Source organism: Sapajus apella, unplaced genomic scaffold (genome assembly GCF_009761245.1).
Source record: "Sapajus apella isolate SASKATOON/1434 unplaced genomic scaffold, GSC_monkey_1.0 scaffold23, whole genome shotgun sequence".
NCBI classification, from domain to species: Eukaryota; Metazoa; Chordata; class Mammalia; order Primates; family Cebidae; genus Sapajus; species Sapajus apella.
Window position 1 is genome coordinate 17,254,351 of NW_022436963.1, and position 16,098 is coordinate 17,270,448.

The window sequence follows — 16,098 nt, forward strand, 5'->3', positions numbered from 1 at the left end:
GTTTTGGCCACGTGTCAGCAATTTGAACATGGAATCTCATTGTCTCTGTTACCTATTACAATTATAATGCCATGTAATAAACAATCATGAAACCTTAGTGGCATATAGCAATATGCATTTATCACATATGCACCTATGTGATAAACGTTCACTTAGGGTCAGCTAGAGAGCTCTGCTAATCTTAACCGAAATAAAACAGGTTTCACACACACTGTGGAGGTACTTAACTGTGCATTTGCACTGTGACATGGCTAGACAATTTAACAAAGACCGAAGCACAGAAATTTAACCTGGGATCACCCAGCCTGAAACACCATGGAATATAAGCTTTTTGTGCTACATTATCCTTGAGCATTTTATAGTAGCAGACAGAAGTCAAACTTCATGCCAAACTGGGGGTGGGGGCATCTGGGTGCTCCAAAAGCAGTTACCACAATGAAGGAAGTGGATCAGGGCATATAGTAGTCTAAACTTAAAAACTCTCCTTGGTTGCAACTCACATCAGAAGTTCTGGATTACATATAGAATATCCTATCTAAAATTTGAATTCTTAGACAGCCTATCGGAATGTTCCATTCTGATATGGGAATGGAGGGGGAAAGGAGACTAGAGAAGGAGAGAAAAGATACACAATACAAGCCCAAACCAAGTAAGATTTTAACCCCGCATTAAACTTTTGCTGACAACTTTATAGTTTTAATTCAACAGAGGTCCTTTCTTGGCTCCCTGATAGAAAAAAAAAAAAAATGCATTGAATAAACTTCTCATCTGAATTACCTGAATCCCTTTCCTCATCCTCGTGCAGCAAACCTGGTGCTCGACATGAATTACGCAATGCAGAACAATCCGTTATGCAGGCAGGAAAGCAAGAAGGGCTGCACTGGTTTGCAAAAAAATAAAATAAAATTCTACCATGCAATGCTGGCACCGAAAAACAGATGCCTACCAGTCTTACAGGTTAATCATGTTCTGACGGTGTCCACTCCTAGGGTAAAGGTTAGGGTCCAAGTTATCTATAGAAAGTCCAAACAAGTTGTATTATTAGAAACTTTCCCGCCAAATTTAAAACCTCCCTAAATGGTATATATAAACTTCATTCATTTTTGTTGATAAGGCTACACATTTCACAATAAAATCACTTCAGGGCAGAGAATAAATTCTATTCCTGTACTAAAAAACTCAAATTCATGTGAACATCAATTTCAAGATGTGACTTTGCACCCAGTTCTAAGACACGGCAGACCAGGGCCCTCGGACAAAATATTCCAAGACTTATGATCAGCTGTCAAAATATACTCTCTCCTCAGCTCTTCATAACCAGAATTGGAAAGCTGTCACCAGCTGAGCCTCAAACAAACCTACATGGACTATAGTGCCAAAGTAGCCCATTTCCAGAACATACTATTCATCTCAACATGCATTTCTTGACCCTTTTTGTGAGTTGGTCAGTATCCTGGACCCTGAGAATGCAGGTAAGAGTAATACAATTACTGCTTTTGAAAAGATAAGGTATGAGAGAAACCAAGTGAGACAAATATGCAAACAAGGCATTGCAAGCTTGCCATCTGACAACCAAATATGGCTCCCAGATGTGTTTTGTTTAGTTCACTCTTTTTTTTAAAAAGAAAACTTTGAACAAGCACTTTAAAACTGGCAAAGTTCAGTTAAAAAAAAAATAATTAAAAAAAAAAAAAAAAAAACAGGCTTCTGGGTTCTCTCGAAAACCTGAAAAATCTAGACTAGAAACAGTGGGCTAAAGTCCCTACATGGCAGCAACGGGCCAAAGCAGAATGGCAGCTTTTCCCGTTGAACAGGATAAGCCCTTCCAGGTAATAATCCTAGTCCCCACCACTCCCTAACGTCCTTTAAAGTACTACTCAGTATCTGACTTGTGATGACCACTATAAATAAACAATTCCAGTAGAAGGTATTATCTTTACAAGTGAGATAAGTGAAAAACTACAGGATTCTCAATATACAGGCAGCAGGGATATAAGTTAATATATTCTCTGGGGGGTAAAATGATGATGGATACCAAAAGTCTTAAAAAGAAATAATTCATGTGAGCCAACAGCTTTATTTCTAGAGTGATATCCGATGAAAATATCTGAAGATGTTCACTAAAATGTATGTATGAGGATAGTCATCAATATGCTACATAAAACAGGGAACTGAAAATACTTTAAATGTTCATCCTCAAAGTATGGCTTATTATATTAGAAAGCAACCAGAAATAAATTTTGTAGTCACTGAAATAGCCAACTTAATCTATATATAGCATTTTTTGCAAGTCCATGATTGGCCAGGCTTGGTGGCCCACGCCTGTAATCCCAGCACTTTGGGACGCCAAGGTGGGTGGATTGCTTGAGCCCAGGATTTTGAGACCAGCCTGAGCAAGACAGCAAAACCCTGTCTCTACCCCCCAAAAAATACAAAAATTTATTATCTGGGCACAGTGGCACACACCTGTGGTCCCAGATAGTAGGTAGGCTAGGATGGAAAGAATGTGTGAGCCCAGGAGACAGAGGTGAGCCAAGATCATGCCATTACACTCCAGCCTAAGCAACAGAGAAGTAAGGCTCTGTCTCAAAAAAAAAAAAAAAAGACAAGAAAAAAAGTTCATGATACGCTGTTAGGCACAAAGAAAACTCCCACCCAAACAGCATATACTGTACAGTCTTATTTTCATAAGAAAAAGCCCCTCCCAATCTTCAGACGTATACGTTTGTGTTTGTGTCTGTATGCGCGTGTGTGTGTGTGTGTGTGTGTGTGTGTGTGTGTGTACACATCTGGATAAAAATAGTGTTAACTAATGTATTTCTCTGGGGTGGGATTACAGGCAATGTGGACATATTTTTCTGCCCTATTAAGATATTTCTGTATTATATACATTGTTTAAATGAGAAAAAAAAAAATTCACCAGGAAAACACATAAGCTGTGGAATCACAGACCAATTTTACATAGTGATTGATAGTCATACAAAGTCACAATACTATTTAAGTTTTTAAAAGATTAGAAACCAAAATCTAGATGCCTACGCTTTTTATAAAATAAAATTTAAAAAAAAACACATGCTCCACATCGGAGAAAGTTATTTTTTAACAACTTGATCTTGAGTTTTGAATTCTTAACCAACTCACACAGACTTAAACAGGCTGATAGCTGGAGGAGGAAATGAACATGCTCTCCCTATCACATGTAAATTCTAACGCTTGGCCAAGAATCCAGGTGGTAAGATACTGACTATTTAAACCAGGCCAAGGTGGTATCTTCCATGACCACATTACATAAGCAACAGGCGCAAGCAGATGCACACATCTGGCAAGAATAAAGGCCCTCTAAGACCTTCAACATAATTAATTCAATATTTTTCTCTGTAGTTCAAAATGCTACAACAACTGGCAGACAACCATCTTAAATCATCACAGAAAAGTCAGACATATGGCTAAGTATATTTAATATGCCTTAAAAATAAGACACGGATTTTCTAGCCAGCAAGATCTTAGACAAATTTTTTTTATTTTGCCTACTCATTACCCTCAAAAAGAATTCAGTTCAACAGATATTCCTGAGTACCTACAGAGGGCAGAGATTACAAAGATCCATAAAACAAGAATGTTGCTTCAAGAAACACATAATCCAGTAATTACAAGGCACTACTGTGACTCTTTGAAATAACAAACTGCATGGAGGACAAAGAGAGGGCACACGGGAGGAAAGACTGGACAGTGTTGGTGAGGCCAATCAAAGAGAACAGGAGATGGTGGCAATTAAGCAGAATTGCTTGAAAATATGTAGCAGCACACTGATTTTTGGCAGGAAACACTTTGGGAACCCATTTTTTATTTCTATGACTATCTTCTGTGGAGTCACCAGGCATGTTATACTGACTCTCTGGCAGCAAAAGGGCCAGCCTAAGACCGGTGTCTCCACATTGACCCCCACAGTCTAAGGACATAGGGGCTCTAAGCTATAGGGTAGACACATTTCTTTTTTTTTTTTTCTTTCTTTTTAAAGATAGGGTCTTGCCCTGTCACCCAGGGTAGAGTGCAGTGGTGCCATCATGGCTCACTGCAGCCTCGAGCTCCTGGGCTCAAGCAATCCTCCCACCTCACCCTCCCTCCCTTAAATAGCTGGGACTATAAGCATGAACCATCCTGTCAAGACATTGCTAGCATGGAAACCTAGAGTAAGATTACTGGAATCAGGTAGATCTGAGCTTGAATCTCACCTGGGTCAGCAGTCAGGTTTCCAGTAAAACCTGACCTCCCAAGCTAATTTTCTCACAGCTGAAATGAGAATAAGCTCATCTACACAGGCAAACCTGTAACCTAGGTTTAAGTGGTGTTTCAGAGGATCAATAAATAATCGTTACAATTACTAGTGCATCCCTCCTAATTCAGATTCCCAGTATTAAACATGGAGTCATGCCTGTAGAGGGGCTTTCTCAACCTCAGCCTTACTGACATTTTGGGCTGGATAATTATCCGTTGTGCGGCTGCTGTGCGCATTGTGTGGTGTTCAGCAGCATCCCTGGCCTCTACTCTCTAGATGCCAGAAGCAACTCTCTCTTTAATTGTGACAACCAAAAATGTCTCCAGATGTTGCCAAATGTCCCCTGGGGAACAAACTTGCCCCCAGCTGAGAACCACTGATTCAGGGGCACTTACTGATGTACCTCCATTTCTCAGCTGAAAATATCACAGCTGGCCAGGCATGGTGGCTCATGCCTGTAATCCCAGCACTTTGGGAGGCCGAGGCAGGCAGATCCTTTGAGCCCAGGAGCTCAAGACCAGCCTGAGCAATGTAGTGAAACCCCATCTCTACAAACAAACAAAAAATAACCAGGTGTGGTGGTACACAACAAAAAATAGCTAGGTGTAGCGGTACACGCCTGCAGTCCCAGCCACTCGGGAAGCTGAGGTAGGAGGATTGCCTGAGCCCAGGAGGTGGGTGTTGCAGTGAGTTGAGATCACAAAAAGAAAAGATCACAGCTGCTAGTAGGGTGGGTATTTTAATGAGCACCACTTAAGAGCCAAGCAGGATACTAGAAGTTTTACATACATTATCTCATTTAGTCCTTACAACCACCTTATGACAGGTAACATCCTCATTTGCAACTGGGAGAACTGATGTTCTGGGAGGCTAACCTGTCTCTGGTCTCTCAGCTGGGAAGCGGGAGAGCCTGGATTTGAACCCAGGCCATCTGACTCCAAACTCTTATGACCACTAAGCTCCACTGCATCCCCAGCCATTCCTGATGTGGAAGTCCAGACGTGGTAGCAGGAAGAGAGGACCACAGAATCCCATTCTCAATAATCATCGTTGATGGTAAAAACCAGCCTGGAACACCCAGGAACTGGCCCTCCCTCCACAATACCACAACCTGCAACCTGCAGACAGTTATTAGAAGCAATTTGTCACAGGGGACAATGTGGGAGAAGCTCAGGCAGCTCAGAACTCCGTGAGGTCCAGAGGTTTCCTTCCTACTTGTCTGAACTAATCCAGTCTCAGCCTTTTAAAAAGACAGCATCTGAATCAAGCAGAAAAAAAAGGGTGTTTTTTTTCTAGACTCGAAAAGCTCTCCAGAGAACTGTGCACTGCAATCTCCATCTCTCAAGAGATTCTTTTTTCTCTCCTAAGGGCTTTCAAATGGGGAACATTCAAACAATTACAGAAGCCAACATTTATTGAGCACTCACTATGTGCCAAATCCTGAGCCATGTGGTTTTACTGTCTACTTTTCCATCAACCCTACAAAGTAGGTATCATTATTATCCCCATTTTCAGGGGGGAAACCTGGGTCAAAGAAGTTCAGTATCTTGCCCCAGAACACCCAGCTAGTAAAGTGTAAAGTCTGCCTTTTCACCCAAGCCAGCCTGGCTCCAAAATCTTACTGTGTGACACATAAGTAAATTGCTATTTGTGGATCATTTTATGAGTGGTACTACAGTCCTGTTGACACTATACATAGCAATAATTTTGAAACATGGCTTATAATCAGGGTATGATTGCCTTTTAATTGCACCGTCATGCCACCGTTCATAAAGAGAGCCTCGAGTCCTGTCTCATAACAGATTAAAAGATTAGCCTTATTGTAAGAAACATAACTGTGGCCCATTAATGGCACACACAAATGCCTCCGTCTGCAGTAATGGTGGGGTTGATACCTTAGCTATGAGAATGTAATTCTCTTATGTAACAGAAAAAGTTTACACACAGCCAGAAGAACCTCTCACCGTTTGTTTGGGGGTAAGAGAGTCTGCAAAGTTCCCTGACACACCCAGCAAGGGGCTGCCTTAAACACACAGTGGTGACCTGCTCATTTTTGTTGTTTTTTTTTTTTTTTGAGACGGAGTTTCACTCTTGTTACCCAGGCTGGAGTGCAATGGCGCGATCTCAGCTCACCGCAACCTCCGCCTCCTGGGTTCAGGCAATTCTCCTGCCTCAACCTCCTGAGTAGCTGGGATTACAGGCACGCGCCACCATGCCCAGCTAATGTTTTGTATTTTTAGTAGAGACGGGTTTTCACCATGTTGACCAGGATGGTCTCGATCTTTTGACCTCGTGATCCACCCGCCTTGGCCTCCCAAAGTGCTAGGATTACAGGCTTGAGCCACCGCGCCCGGCCTGTGACCTGCTCTTTAAAGCACCTCCATTGGCCTCCTTCACTCACGGGTCTCACTTCTTCCTTCTCCTACTGGTGTTTTCTGGGAGCACCTCCCAGATAAGCCCTGTGCGTTCAAATCCTGATCTATAGTCTGCTTCTAGGGATTCATGTTGGTGGAAGGCACACAGAACTGACAGTGGTCTAGGGTCAATGAGTTAGCTAAGAAAGGGATGCTGCGCACAGACGTACCCCTAACTTGACAAGATCCTCATGGTGACTCCAGCAGCCTCAACTCACCTGTTTGCATCAACCATATGGTAACCCTTCTTACCATCATTTCCCAAATCAAAGTAACCTCTGAAAATCAGGACACTCAATTAATCTTAAAGTCAAGGACCTCTTCCATGCAAGGAAACCTAAAATTGGAAATGTGACCTTCTCTCTGACTCCAAGGAGACTCCAGCGGACTCTTCCCTCCTCTTCTTCAAAAGAGACAAAGGAAACACATGTTCTTACTTATAAACTCATAATATTAAAACCAACTGAAGCAGGCCAGCAATGTTCATTGTCTTTAAGAGTATTCCTGGATCAATCAGCTAAGCTCTATTTAGCCCCAACCATTGACTGTAAATGTTAAAACTCTTACCAACTTTAATGTGATCCATCATGAATCACCTAAATTTTCAGACACTTCTATATATCTGAATTTTCAGAGGTAACTGACCTCAGGAGAGATTTATTCTAGCTCTAAATTTGCCCATAAACATTTAACAAATATTCAAGCAAGTACTATGCACCACGCACTGTTTTTGCTATTGGGGATACTGTGGGAGAACAAGACAACATTCCTGCCCTCTCAGAGCTTACATTCAAGAGAAAAAGGTAAAATAAGAAATTTCCTTATGGTGAATTGATCTAATACTAGGAAGTAAAATAAAGCTGAGAAGGGGGACAGGGAATGACATGTAGCAGTGGAGTTACTGTTTTCAATAATGTGCTCACAAGAGGCCTCGCTGGGAAGGTGACATTTGAGAAAGAATTGAAGCTCAAGAGGGAACAAGCCTATAAGATGATTAGGTGGGGACTAGCAGGCCAGGACAGAGAGAGAGAGAAGTAATATCCATAGGGCAGGTCATGGGCAGCCTTGGAAGTCACTCTAAGGACTTCAGCTTTCACTTAGACACAGAGACTACAGAAATGATGATAAATAATGGATTATTCCATTATGTAATTACTGAGCCATAAAAAGAGAAGATTACTATTTAATCATAAAAGACACTGTTCAGATTACATTTTCTAATTTTGCTACATGCCTTCAGAAAAGCTGACATCCAGAACACATTAGACCTTCCATAGGACACTTTACTAGAAAGCAGAGCCAATATGATAGTTCCATCCTTGACATCCGTGGAAAAAACAAACCGAGTTCATAAGAAATACTACATTGATGCCAACCTCTATAGGGGTGCAGTCTAGCAATGCGCCAGTGTGTACCAGGGATTTTTCAAGGTTATAGATCTCTCATATGAGCTGCATAAAGACAGGCAGGCATGCAGTAACCTACTTTTTTAGGATGTGAATGTCAGCCCTTAATGAATTTGACAGCCTTGATTCTCAGTGTATACAAAATCAGTATATCCTGTTACATGTATATACAAATTCAAGGAAAGGGCCACTAACACCAGAAAGTGGTGTTTTGCATTAAATAACCATCGTTTACAAAGCAACATCCTTCATGTAAACCCTTGTGGTAAGGAGATGTCAGAATGTTTTCTCTTATAAACCACTTAATTCCCCTTGGTGGATATCATCAATTCTGCCATCTAAAACCAGCTGGGTAAGGAATGCCAAGGAACACGGTGAGCCAACTGTATGCCATTGCCACAGAAGGTCAAGTCAATCTATTTTTAAATAACATAGCCAATGACAAGGGGTGGCCACTGGAAACAATGGGCAAGTTGGGCTGTCTGTCCTTGCTTCATTTTTTGTAAAAGCTGTGCAGTGTTCCACAGTGTAACCTAAAAATATCCCTCTGAGAATGGTCTTTCGGCACCAAGAACAAAAACAGATTGATTTTTGAAAGTTTACGTTAAAAAAAAAGACATAAACATCAAGTGCAATTTAAGAGTGAGAGGGCTAAAATTGGACAGTGTTCTGTAGCAAAGATCTCATTTGTTGTTGCCCAAAAAAATAATACACAGGGACAACGCTGCAAGAAAACAGAGTGAAAGCGTCACTTTAGGGATGATGACACGGGTCCCACATCAAAAAAAAAAAACCTCATCATCCTACCTACTGAACATCTGAAATTTCATGTTTAGAAGCTCAGTTGTTAAACTTGTTAGATTCAACAGACAGAAATACTTGAATAGGATTCATTAATCCTTCTGAGTCATTTATAGCCCAGTATAAATTATTTAGACACAGAAAGCCAGCTAATCGGAAGAGCTGGTTACAAGAAAGTGAAGACCTTTGGATCCTAAACAACAAGTAAAAGACAAATCAAGAGAAAGGGAGGAAAGACGTTGTAGGTGGCCTAGTTGCACTTATCTCCTGAAACAATGGAAAATTCATTGATGCATCCAGACAATTTTAGTTAACACCTATTATTTGCTGGGTCTTTTATAGGCACTGAGAAATACAGGGGTGAACAAGAGAGGTAAGCTTCCTGTTTTCATGGAACGTCTATTCCCATGGGAGGGAAAACAGACAATAAAGAAACAGGGCCCGGCACGGTGGCTGACACCTATAATCCTAGCACTTCGGGAGGCCAAGGCAGGCAGATTGCCTGAGCTTGGGAGACCAGCCTGGGCAACATGGTGAAACCCTGCCTCTACTAAAAAAACAAAAAATTAGCTGGGCGTGGTGGTACACGCCTATAATCCCAGCTACTCAGGAGGCAGAAGCACCAGAATCGCTTGAACCCGGGAGGCAAAAGTTGCAGTGAGCTGAGATCACACCACTGCACTCCAGCCTGGGTAACAGAGCGAGACTCTTGTCAAAAAAAAAAAAAAAGATAATATGAGATTGTGTCGAAGCTATGAAGGTACCAAACAGAGTGAGGGAATGGCATTTTACTCAGAGAGCTGTCTTTTTTTGTGACAGGGAGATGGGAGTCTCACTCTGTCACACAGGCTGGACTACAGTGGTACGATCTTGGCTCCCTGCAACCTCTGCCTCCTGGTCTCGAGCGACTCTCTCACCTATGTCTCCTGAGGAGCTGGGACTAGGAAAGTTCGCCACCATGCCCAGCTAGTTTATGTATTTTTGGGAGAGACTTCACCATGTTGCCCAGGCTGGTCTTATACTCCTGAGCTCAAATGAACCACCCACCTTGGCCTCCCAAGGTGCTAGGATTACAGATGTGAGCCACCACAAGGGCACTATCTTACATGCGGTCAGGGGTGTGCTAGGGTCAGCTCACATTGTCTTGGGAAAAGCAAGTATATGTGTCTCTTCCCAACTCCAGCTGTGCTATAGATCAGGGTATACCCACTACCAGAACTAGTTGTTAAGCACTTAGCAGCATACCAGAAGGAGGTCACTGAAGAGAAAGAAGCAAGCCCAGAGAGTCATGAGAAACGAAGCAACTGTGAAAGACAAGGCCCTGTTTTAAAACGTGAGTTACCGCCATAAATTCCAAGGAATCAAACAACACCAAAACAAAACAAAAAACCACACAACGAACTATAGTCAACCATGTGTGGTGACAATTTCCCTCATTACAGTGAGGAGAAGGGTCTGGTGGTGGTTTGGTTTGGCTTTGAAATTGTAATTCTTTTATTATCTCCATACTGACATGCATACACACAAAAGCAGAAGGGATAGTTACAGTTCCTGGGTAATTTGAAAAAAACATAAAATTCACCTGCAAAAATATGTAAGCATAACCTGTAATATACCACTTTGGGAAACTATAATCATATCATTTTAAACCTTTGGAGTCTGGGTGATTCATGGAAACACAGGATTTCACGAACAAAAATAAGCTGAAGAGGCACACCCACTTATTTTTGGCGTAGAGAAATTTAGGATCTAAGAATGTGACCGGACTGACGGCAAGCTTATTCTAGAACCCAGGTCACCGGCCTCATCTGATGTCATCTTCTCAATTTTGGTCTATACCCTAGTGCAGTGGTTCTTAAAACTGAGTGAGCATCAGAATCCCTTGAGGGCATACATAGTAAAACAAACCATGGATGCTACCCCACACCACTCCATCCCCTGCAAAGCTTCTGAATTGGTAGAACTAAGGTAAGGCCCAGGAATTTGCATTTCTAACAAGTTCCCAGGTGATACTAATGCCACTAATCTGAGGACCTCACTTGGAGAACCCACTGTTCCAGGAATTAGGAGTACTGGCTTTGGAATCAGACACAGCTGAGTTCCAGCTCTACTTCTGCCACTGCGGTATGACCCTTGGAAAAGTTATCCAAATTCTCTGAACCTCAGTTTTTAACATCTGAGTCCAACTGTAAGGACTGAAAAAAGAGAATACCCGTAAAGCATCAGCTTAGCCAGGCGCCTGGTAATTCTAAGGCAAGACCTTAATAATACTAGCGGCATCCTATATCCTGTATCAAAGTTTCCTTAATTACATTTTTCCCATGCATATATTAGAATGGCTAAAATTCGAAAGACAAAATCAAAGATTGGCAAAGATGTAGAGCAACTAAAGCATTAATAATAGCAGCTTTGATTGTAATAGTCAAAAATGGCAAACACTCTAAATGTCCATCAACAAGCAAAAGGATAAACTGGTATGTGTATACAATGAAGTATTACCAAACAATAAAAAAAGAGCCAAATGAAGTATAAGTGCTCCAATACGAAATCTCCAAAATTTCATATTGGAGATATGAAAAGCCAAACACAAAAGAGTACATACTGCATTAGTTCATTTTTATGAAGTTTAAGACAAAAGTATTCTATGGTAAATCTATGGTGCAGCGGGAAGAGGAATTAACTGGACAGAAGCATGAAAAAAATTTCTGGGGTGATGAAAATGTTCTCTATCTTGAGTGATTAACATGAGTGCGTACATTTCTTAAAACTCATCAAATTATATACCTAAGATCTATGTATATAGATGAATGATACCTGAATATACATACATAATTATATATAATTTTGTAAAGCCATTTTATGACAAAGGACTGTCTTCTCCATTTAAAATCAACCAACTCCAACCTGGCAGATCCACTGAGTTTGATTCCTGCACAATCCAGTCCTGCCACAGACAGCTTTGGTCCATGTATCTTTCCAGAGAACGGCCATGAAATAGAAACAGCAGAATTTTCTCCCACTATACAGTCAGTATCCAGAGTGACCCATGTTCCTGGGAGTGACTAAGTTGGTATGCAAACAACACAAAAGCAACATTTTTCTTTACATATGCCATGTATGAGTCTACCTGATATGATTTTAAAAGGCATAGTAATGAAGACACATTAAGAGCAATTCTGTCATACAGTTTAAATCATATTCTCAACATGGAAGAGGGAACAGAAAACTGGTGAAACAGTTGCTAGGGCCCAACTTTACTGGTAATGAAGACGTCAGAAGATCCAACTGTACCGGTGTAATTATTACATGAAATAGTCACTTTGAGGGCCAGGCGCAGTAGCTCATGCCTGTAATCCCAGCACTTTGGGAGGCCGAGGTGGGTGGATCACCTGAGGTCAGGAATTCAAGACCAGCTTGGTCAACATGGTGAAACCCTGTCTCTACTAAACATACAAAAATTAGCCGGGTGTGGTGGCGGCCCCTGTAATCCCAGCTACTTGGGAGGCTGAGGCAGGAGAATCGCTTGAACCCAGGAGCGGGGAGGTTGCAGTGAGCTGAGATCATGCCATTGCCCTCCAGCCTAGGTGACAGAGCAAAACTCTGTCTCAAAAAAAAAAAGAAATAGTCACTTTCAGATAGTAATGAATTCCAGGCCATTCAGGTTTCCCAATCAGTATCATATTTCTAGCCCATTACAAGTAGATTCACATACACACATATATACATACACACGCACACTCGCTCCTGCTGTGAACAATCTGTGCACACTGGGTGAAGAGAGCTAACACTTGGAGACACTACAGTTTCCTTGCAACTCAGAGTTGTCTGATTCCAAACCCACTTGATTATCTCACCAAGCCTTCCTAAACTCCATGATGAGACAGCCCTGGGACAATGACTCCCAGGTCTTTGCCAACTGGTGGCCATGCAGCATCTTGCACTCTGCAAATACTGCAAACCAGCCCCTACGCAGGACTCATTAGACACTGCTAGACATCCCACCAGTTGGGCAGGTACCCTTCCCTGTCCTTCCTCCACCCTTTCTCCAAAATGGTCCTGAACTGAGACCTGCAGCTGCTCCCATCAAATGGCTTCACACAGTATTTTCTCTATAGCTCTATCAAGTCATAATTATCCAGGTTCCTGACACTAAAAACTAGTTTCAGAAATAAATAGCTGCTCAAAATCAATTAAAACATAAATAGCTAATCTTTATGGAGCACTCACTATGTACAGGCACTGTTGGGGGCACTTTCCACTTGTTAGCTTATGTAATACCCACAAGAAAGTCAGTGTGAGGAAGATGCATTGTCAGGCCAGGCAATGTTTTGAACCTCACGAAGAGCCTGAAGAGATATGTCAGGAATGAGGCACAATGTCTCCCTTTAATGAGCTCACTACCTTGTATGGAAATGAGGACCTAACTCATAGTTCAGAGTAAGTAAAAAACCACAAGGCAGACATTAAAGGGACCCAAAGGAGGAGGAATTTGTTCATCCTAGCAGGATGCTGGAGGGCTTCTTGGAGGAGGTATCCAGGTGGAGAATGATGTCATAAATGCGTGGAGCTTTCCATAGCAAAGTGTCAGCTCCTCAGCTCCCAAAGCTGCTAAAAGGCCAGTCTAGTCCCCCTGCCCCCTCCTCAATTTCATCTGGAACATGCCTGTTTCCAAGAGAGGACCAGCTTGCCTTTGCCCAGCCCTTCCTTTGACACATGCCTCCAGCTACTGCCTGTCCTTATGGAAACAAATGGGAACTTTTCATCCCATTCAACTTCACCACTTCCTTTGGTGCTTTCCCTGGGGAGCACCTGCGTCATGGCACTTGGTTGCACAAGGGACCCCTTTAAGGACTTTAGTTGTTCTTCAGTGGGTTGATATGAGGACAGCCCCTCGTCTGTACCAAGGTGAGATGTAAGGGACCTACCATCACCAGCAACCACCCAATGCATCTTTTAAAAGGCCGCCCCTCCTCTACAGATTTCTGAGAGAGGAATTTGCTTCCATTCCCTCCTTGAGAATCAGCCTCTCCAGTCCTGTAGGGTCATCCCCCGACTCCTTCCTTCTCCGTACTTAAGGCTCTGCAACAAGGGTTCAACCCCTTGCTTTTGGCAACTGTGTGACCTTACGCAAGTCACTTAACCCATGTCAATCCCAGTTTCCTTATCTCTAAATGGGGTATATAAGAACCACTCTTTCTTAGAACTGTTGTGAGTCGGAGTGAGATAGTGCAAGTAAAGTATTTTACACAGAGCCGGGCATGTAGTAAACTAACAATGAATAGTAGCTTCATTATCATCATCGATAATGACGATGGTGGTGGCGGTGGCAGGGTAAACTTGGACCCGATTCGAGCTCAAAGCAAACACCCCCTCCCCCCTCCCATGCCTAAGGCTGGGCCACACGGTGGAGACACATGCGTCATCCCGCTGAGGGGTGAATGCAGGCTCTTCTTGCGGCGGGTTGAGGAATCACCAGGCAGTAGTGTCCTAGCTCACCTGGAGGGGTCGCGGGGTGAAGCAGATTTTCTGATGGGGGAGGTCTAATAAACTGCAGACCCTCTCTTTCTGTATACCCACTCACCAAGTATGGAAACTGACTCGTGGCCAAAGAACGCCAACTGCATCCCTCCCCCGAGGAGCCAGGACAACGTCCACCGTGCCTCTGACTCAGTTCCCCAACTCTCTCTCGGGTGCAGGTGAGACTACGCTGCGCTTGGTGGCGGAGATAACGGTTGGCCAGCCAGGCCTGGGAAACGTCCGTCCCCTCCCACCGCGACCCCCCTTCCCCCGCCGCTACCTTGCGCAAACCCAGCCCCCTCTTCCAAACGCAGGTGGGCAAACAACCCATAACCTCGCAACAACTTTGTGTATTTCACCACCACCACAGGGCGCACGGCCTCAACTTCTCTTCGCTGCGCTCTGAGGAGAAAAGCGGGAAATCGAGGATGAGGGGCAGCCCACAGACCGCCGTCCTTTCCTACGGGCGCCCCCCAAAGGCGCGCCCCGCCTTACCTTGTCTGACGGCTTTGAAGGTGACGGACTCCTTGCAGCTGTCGATGACCCCCAGCACGTCATAGCGGGGCAAGCCGGACACCCGGACCCCCTGCACCTCCAGAAGCAGCTCCCCTTCGCCCAGCCTCGGGCCCTCGCCGCCGCCGGGAAGCCCCGCCGCCTCGGCCGCCGCCACCGCTCCGACGTACGGAAACTCCCCGTGCTCCGCGCCTCCCAGCACCGTCACCCCCAGCTCGCCCTGGGGTCCCCGCTTCACGGTGCATTCGTGAACCCTGCTAGTCCAGTGGTTCTTCTTCTGGATCACTTTGGACATGATGAGTTACACCCCTCCTCCAAAAAAATAAAATAAAACGAGAGACAGGTGCCCCCCACAGCACGAGCCCCCAAGCCTCCGCTGGTTCATGGGAGAAACATCTCTCCCCGAATCACAAAACAGGAGAGAGAAACTTGGCAGCCTCGCTCCCCTGCACACGCTCGCGCACTCAAGCCATCATAAAACAAACTTTCTAGGCTTCCCCGCGAGCCCCGCACCGGCGCCCGCGAGCTTTGTTTGCATTCCGGTGCCTCCGGGTCCACGTTCCGGCGCCCGCCCGTGCTCTCCGGACCAGAGTCCACTCTGCGCCGCTCGGGTTATTTCTTTTCCTTCCTTCCTTTCTCTCTTGCCTTTTACAAATGCGGTGCCTCCTCTTTGCCTCCCGCCCGGCTCTTCTCTCCTCGCGGGCGGGCTGTTCCTGAGGGTGAAGGAAGCCCTTCCAGCCAGTTGCCGGGAGCCGTGGAGACGCGGTGGCGGGGCCGTGGGGAGCGGGGCGGGAGGTAAGTGCCCGCGGCCCCTTTAAGCAGATACAAAGGCTCGGCTTGTTTTGTTACAGTTCATTCTATTCCGCGCCGCGGAGCGCAGCGGCCGGCGACAGGAGACGCGCGCGCATGCGCCCCGCGGCTGCCAGCCGGCCGGCCCACCCCTCCCCTCCCCTCCTCCTCTGAGGGAGAGATTCCAAAGTGCTTCCCGATGGGTCCTAAAACCTACCGGCCAGGAGACGCCACCGCCCCCTCACTTTTCCTGAACCCCTCTCCTCCTGCCTCCTTTTCTTTCAGTGCCCTGGACCCCACGGATTCCTTTGGGCCAGGAGGGCCGCGCACGTGTTTTACTACAACTGTTAGCAACTTTTGAAACCGAGCAATCTGGCTTTGG

General features: G+C 44.5%; 1 protein-coding gene across 25 annotated transcripts in view; it reads right to left on the bottom strand.

The window, feature by feature from the left end:
* Nucleotides 1-15,849, bottom strand: part of MAGI1 (membrane associated guanylate kinase, WW and PDZ domain containing 1) — a 677,285-nt gene extending 661,436 nt beyond the window's left edge. For all 25 annotated transcript variants that reach the window (XM_032289620.1, XM_032289622.1, XM_032289621.1 and 22 more), the window contains exon 1: nucleotides 14,910-15,849. In XM_032289620.1, the coding sequence (XP_032145511.1) occupies nucleotides 14,910-15,222 (313 nt within the window). In that variant the 5' untranslated portion in view covers nucleotides 15,223-15,849. The remainder of the gene's footprint in view (nucleotides 1-14,909) is intronic.
* Nucleotides 15,850-16,098: the final 249 nt, after the last annotated feature.